At 40.3% G+C, this 6,593-nt stretch overlaps 1 protein-coding gene across 1 annotated transcript; it reads right to left on the reverse strand.

The window, feature by feature from the left end:
* Nucleotides 1-3,290: 3,290 nt before the first annotated feature.
* On the reverse strand, nt 3,291-5,628 carry socs1a (suppressor of cytokine signaling 1a). The gene is made up of 2 exons (XM_088612615.1): nt 5,231-5,628; nt 3,291-4,252 (listed from the first exon to the last, which is right to left on the reverse strand). The coding sequence occupies exon 2, from the start codon at nt 4,176-4,178 to the stop codon at nt 3,570-3,572; it is 609 nt and encodes a 202-aa protein (XP_088468741.1). The 5' UTR covers nt 4,179-4,252; nt 5,231-5,628; the 3' UTR covers nt 3,291-3,569.
* Nucleotides 5,629-6,593: the final 965 nt, after the last annotated feature.

Genomic DNA, 6,593 nt, shown 5'->3' on the forward strand with positions numbered 1-6,593 from the left:
GATAAGAAAAGAACCTAGAAGTGTTAATGGATATTACCCTTGCATGTCACAGGCTACATTCAGCTTCTGCATTTTCAATTAGCAAGAAATCATTATGGGGAAATTGTAGTACAATCATACTGATAGACGTTCACGGTCATCAGTAGTATTTTCCTATTGGCTGTTACTGGGGCCCCTGCACAGCACACTAGGTATACGTACCTAGGAGTAAAATTTTCCATTTGTCCATCGTTGGTGTGTGTATCAGTGACATAACTGTGATATTCCGTGCTGTTCCCTGTGCTATCTGGACCGAGGCAATTATCATGTACTTGTGTATCTTCAAATTCCATCACAGTGTGCTTACAAACAGAATGTACTGTACTCAAACACTCTCTGTCCTTCTTCACTGCTTTCCTGGTGCCTGGATATTTTCCACCCTTGTGCCGCAGTGGAATGAACTACCTGAGGAAATAAGAACTGCTCAAGCAGTTCCTGACCAACCTCTCGGTGCTCAAGACACATCGGCTGTGGTCTCCCAGTGCGCAGTTGCAGTCTCAGGCTCTCAGTTGCAAGTGTCCTTGACTTTCAGGCTGGCAGCGTGGTTTGTCTTGCTGTGTATACAGTATGAAAAGCCGACCATCAGGCTTCCTTCATGAATGACTGGTGTCCCCACTTTCTGTATACTATTTTGTATGTTACTGCTCAATTGTGCTGGCCTTAGTTCCTATATGGTGTACTTAATTGTCGGATGTAAATAAATGTTATATATGTAGTACGTCACACTGGATAATGGTGTCAGCTAAGATTATTGTTTTTGGTTTAATTGTAATTGAGATGTCTGTGTCAGTTCATTTAACTCTGCCCCAGGTTTTGTCTTGTAGAAAATTAAAAGGAATCCTTTTAGTTGAAAACGCTCTGACTCAATGCAGCACGCTGGCGAACGCGTGACTCAAAAGTCCAGTAGAAAATACACAATTCCTGAAAACCAGTGTGAAAATTTCAGGAAGTTTTACATGTACATTTTCACTTCACCGGTTAGTTTCATTCCGACTGAAATCATTGCCACAGTTCAGTTTAACTAATTGCTTGAGCCTGCATGCCACTTCTCTGTAACGGCTCTTCTCATAATAATTCCTTGAATCTGTATCACACTTCTTATCTTATCAGTTGTGCAGCCACTTTCCAGAACATAAAACAAGAGCAACATCATTGCACCGGCATCTTACAACATGAAAGGATATTAAAAATAAATCATTCATACTACACACATCTATAGTTGTTCAAGTAATATCCTAAGCAAAGAGTAATTTCATGTAAAAAGTACCATTTAAAAAATGAATAACACTTGGACTACTGGTATTTTAAGAATGCCTGTATGAAATAAGAAGTTATTGTTGGGCAAATCAGCAGATAACTGTATCAATTCCAGACACTCCACTCCACCTCCCTTGCACTTCATAAACTAAAGGCAGACAATGACCTTTGCTTTCTAAAGCTAATCATGCAGGAATATTAGGAGTGAAACGCATTAAATGAAGGAAATGGGGTGATTTACCCAGCGAACGGATGGGTAAATATACTGTATACACAAGTATATTAAAGAAACAATCAATGAAGGTTCTTCTTTCATAAGCTGTCACGTTGCGCTGCCGGAGTTCATTTCTTGTAAATGACTCCGCGTACTACCAAACACTCACTGCCACCAGAGTTCCACGTCTGCTGAAGACAGCTGCCTCCCCCACATTAATCAATACACATGATCATAATGAACATGTGCACAGAGACTCTGTACTAGAAAAGCCCTTACAGCCTTGAATTACCAGCATAAATGTGCAGAGAACCAATGAGGAAATGTTGGCCTTACTGAATGACTTATGCATATTAGTAATCAAGATATTGATCTAATTTGTACCACAGTTTAATCACTATCTTCAAGAACCTTAATAAAAGCATCTCTTGGTGTTTTTGATTTGGGTGTTGCTGTTTCCAGAAATGAGATCACTTTCCTCTCGCTGTTCTGCAAGGACACAGCTTTCAGATCTCTATACAGCACCTGGGATTTTTTTATGGGAAGGATGTGTCAATCTCATCTCTATACAGCCTCTGGAATTTTTATGGGAAGGAAGTGTCAATCTCATTTAAACTGGACATACTTTGCGGGTTAAAACACCGTCTTCCATTCAGCTATCATTTCACCAAAAATGGGCAAAATATGCCTAAACGTATCTATAGTCTCAATGTATTCTTCAGCACTATGTCACTAAGGTTTTGTGTTTTTTAAAATGTTTACTCGCCTTTAGGGGGTATTGTTTTGCTTAGCTTTGTTAATTTAAAAACAGCTTGGCTCTATTATTAGTATGACTAATATAAAAGAGAAAAAACAACTGAATACATCCCTTAGTTTCTTACATTATTTACCATGTAAGAAGAAATAGCATTTTTCATTAAAGGGAAGACATACCTGTGTTAATATATTAACTGGAAACAATGTAAAAAGCAAAGAGCAGACAGAATATCTGCCACAAGACCGGAAGAGGAGTTTGGATCTGGTGACCTTTTTCCTTATTTAACTCTAAGCTACCCATGTGGGTGTCGCAGAAAGCTGAGCACATAACGGTTTTTACCCACCTAAAACTAAAAATAAACCTCAGTCCTCGCACCAAGTGCACTGCACTACTTGAAATAACAAATCACAATCAAATGTTTTCCTCAAATACTTTGTCATGGTCAATAGGCCCTGTCGAGAGGCCTCTGGCCATATTAAGAATCAACTTTTCTAGAATGGAATTTAAAACAATCCACTGACCCATAAGAATAGAGCCATAGACTTCTAACTGTATTTGTGCTATAGTAAAAAACATAAAAACCAGGGATTTCTCTATTTTTAACCATAGATATCCTGCATTTACACAATATTTAGTGTTGTGTGGAATTCTTGGTTATTTAAATCCCTGTTTTAAGTTTCTTATTGTGACACAGAGACGGAAGACTGCCAAATGATTGTCACAACTTACATTTCCAAGATATTTTGGGGGTCCTCTTTGGTTTCTCTTATTATACAGTAACTAAACAAGCATACAGGCAAGGCAGAGAGTACTATTCAATGCCCCCCCACAAAGCTTAGCAGGAACACAGCTGTTCTAAGTTCTGTATTGCTTTGTTGTACTCTGCAATTTGAAAAGGTTAGAAACTTCCATTAATTCTTCACCTCTCACCTCTGAATGTTTGATTGGTATACATTCAATTTAACTTCAAAATCTATTTTAGGCATCCAACCAAATTTGTTCAAAGAAAAAGAGAAGAGTGGGTTAAAGTTTCAGTATAAAATTTATTTTCTGTAAAAAAAATAAATGTTCTACTCTGCATAGCAGAAAAATAACAGTAGGGGTCAGTAACCCCTGGATAGTGTAAACATTCATTGGTTATGTAAACTTTCAGAATGAAGTGTTCAAGTCTCATTTTAGAATACATTAGTTTGCTACAAAAATAAACATATTTAAAACAAGATGAGATGCGTTTCACAAAATACACATTAGTAAGTGTTGTCCACTTGTGATGGCAGTGCTGTAATGCTTGTTGACTTGTCATTATATCCGAAATGGAAAACTTTTCAAAAAGTCTTTCAAGACAGCGTTGACGGGAATGCTGTCAATATTGTCTTTGCCAAAGGTTTCGATAATCCTTTTCCTGCACAGTTCCTGCAAAGACTGGACCTTCACTTTTCTGTAAGGCTTCACCAGACTTTTCTTCGGCGAGTCCATGTAATGTTCCAAGAGTCTGAACAGACAGGTGAACGATTCCTTGCTACCGACCAGGCTGAAACGGGAGTTCTGGAAGTCGATGCGGATGCTGGTGGGACCAGACGCGCATCTCACGCTGAGCGTGAAAAAATAATCTTTCTGGCGGCTGTCCCGAATTAGAAATGTACCCTGAGGCTCCGTTTTGAGCTTTGTATGGGCTTCTTCCACCGTCATGGGACCCCAGTAGAAACCGCCGTTCTCCAGCATGGAGGTGGTCATGGTGATGGTTCTGAAGTCCCGCTCCGATCTGAAGTGGCGAAAGCGGGTCGGGCTCTCCGGTCTGGCGACTCTCTGCCGCGGCTCTCCGTGTCTCCGTGGGGAAGCGGGTGCGGGTAGCTCAGCTCTTGCTTGGTTTTGCTCTGATGCATTATCTTCCACGTTACTATGTGCTACCATCCTACAGCGCAGACCAGCCTGTGTGGTCTTCCATAGCGTCCGTCATTCAGGTAATGCAGATGCGGCTCCTTAGTCTGAAACAATACAAAACGCGGCATTAATGACATCGTAGCTCAGAAGGCAAGCGCACTGACCACATCTGTCACCTCATCGCCAGGTATTATTTCAGTCACTGAATCTATAAAGCAGGAAGTGACAAGCTAACGCAAAGAAGGACTCAGGTGTGATTGTGAAACCAGAGTCTTGGCAGAGATACCAGCCCACCTCCATTCAAGATGCTCAATGGGTGACTGACTCGAACAGGTAGGATCTGTATTTGAATCTGAAAGAAACAAGTAGTACTGTACAGCCATATGTCTGTGAGGACTAGCATGATCTGCTTTTAAAGGGTTAGATAACCTTTAGTAATATGCACCCTTAACCACTGTTCTCTTAAATTGCATTTTATTTAGATCACCAAAACCTGGTGTTTCGTCACCGATTCACACCTGCGGCTGGTTGACTTCACCTCACAGTGGATCACTTGAATAGGCTATCCTTAATCGTTACAGACCACTCAATCCTAACTTCTTTTGTATCCCAAAACATTATGACTCCAAAACGAAATTATTCCGAGCCACTGCTGTTATACATTAACTGGAGTTCAAGCACTAATGCTGTGCGTGATTTCGCAATGTTACGATCCGAGACGTGGATAAAGGGTTTTACGTTTAAACTGTCTTCATCAGAGACACCATCCTGTCATTCGTATAATGTCTGTATTAAATCGAAGATCTCCAAAAGGTAATGTAAATACTACGACTTAACCTGTTATAAATCTCACCTTCACAAACGCGAAAACTGCAAAGCGACTCGGCTGGAATAAAGAGCGACAACCATTTAAATCGCCGAATCCAGTATTACTATATAAGAAAGCAGTTGTAGACTGGCGCTTTTTCGTATCTGGTTTCTATTTAACATAAGAATTAATGAAACGACTAAAGACTGAAGTTCAAGACGATCGATAAAGGGAGCAAAAGTGTCCTCACAGAAGAAGAAGGCAAGAAGCTTACCGTCTGCACTAATCGGTTCAGTTGATTAAAACTTAAGGCAAACCGATCCGAACGACGCCAGTACTCGGATTTGTAAAAAGACCCGGACGGCACAGTTCCGCACAAAACAGGATAATTATTTCCACAGTCACAACTGAGTGGGACCAATTCCACAACTTGATCATTCCAGGGGTTTAACCTGGCACTGCGGCTGAGAGCTCAGAACTGTCTACCTTCCACTGCAGAAGACCATTAGCTGTGATGTATATCTACAGACGAGCCTGTACTAATACAGCTGTAAGCAGGGCACGCCTACCGATTGCATGCTGTCTGCTATTCCAGGAAAGCTCGCTTTTCCTTTCGTTTTAACTGCGCACTTCTTAGAAATCGCTGGGCCATTTTTTTTTTGTCAGCTCTCGTTTTAGCAGAAGAGAGCCTACTTATTTGCATGATGAAGCTATCCCGTGAGCCTCGCTTCCAAGGAATCGCGATTCCACGGTCACAAGGAATGAGAGGATTAAAACTCGCCTTTAAAAGGGAAAAGGCGATTTGTTGGGCAATTTCGTGAGAAACGTGAAATATTTTAAGATGAGTGGGGCCTTTCGTGCGAATATACATCGAATAAGGCGGGTCTCCCTAATGTTTTTGTTTAAAATAAGCATATATTTTTTTTAACCAAGTGCGTTTTTCTGAAACCACGTTTTTCTCCTTAATGTAACATTTTGCGCTGTAGAGATGAAGTGTTTCTCCTGTCAGAAGGCGGTGGGTTTCAACAGGCTGACACTGCATTCCCTATCCCCCCCGTTCTAAATGCAAAGCACATTGACTCCATATAGGAATGGCTGTAAAAACCTGAACTTTAGGATCTCTGTTTCCATACCCTGTGAATTTATAGTTGGAACACTGGTACTTAAAAGTAATGCTTGTGTGGGATCTATGATTATTTTAAAATGTGAATTAAAAATTTGGACTTGCAGGCTGTGTGATGGCATGGTAAAATAAGAAACTGTGATGCTAGCCAACCTTTAGCTTGATTTTGCAATACATTTTAAATACTGAATTTATTTTGCTTGATTTACTTAATTTTGCCTTGGATTACAGGAGGTAGAAACACAGTTGAACTTCAGAACAGAGGTGTCAAGATCTCCTATTTCTTTATCATACGCACATTTCCCTTGAAATAGTTCAGAGCAGCAGGAGAGTGAGAAGAGCCACACAAATCAGAGAATCAGGTAATTCTGGGGAGAACACGGTTTCAAATATATGTTACTGCTTTACAGAGATTTGTGTTTTTACCTTGGTTTCTCTGAGATCTGGGTCTTGTATCCACTACAAAACTCATTCTGACTTAAAAGAGGAGAAATAAAGCAGCAAGTGTACTTTA

Source organism: Lepisosteus platostomus, chromosome 19, assembly GCF_059453375.1.
Source record: "Lepisosteus platostomus isolate fLepPlt1 chromosome 19, fLepPlt1.hap1, whole genome shotgun sequence".
NCBI classification, from domain to species: Eukaryota; Metazoa; Chordata; class Actinopteri; order Semionotiformes; family Lepisosteidae; genus Lepisosteus; species Lepisosteus platostomus.

What these genes read in the sequence shown, in the direction of transcription:
- socs1a (XM_088612615.1), bottom strand. Translation starts at nt 4,178, where the DNA reads ATGGTAGCACATAGTAACGTGGAAGATAATGCATCAGAGCAAAACCAA.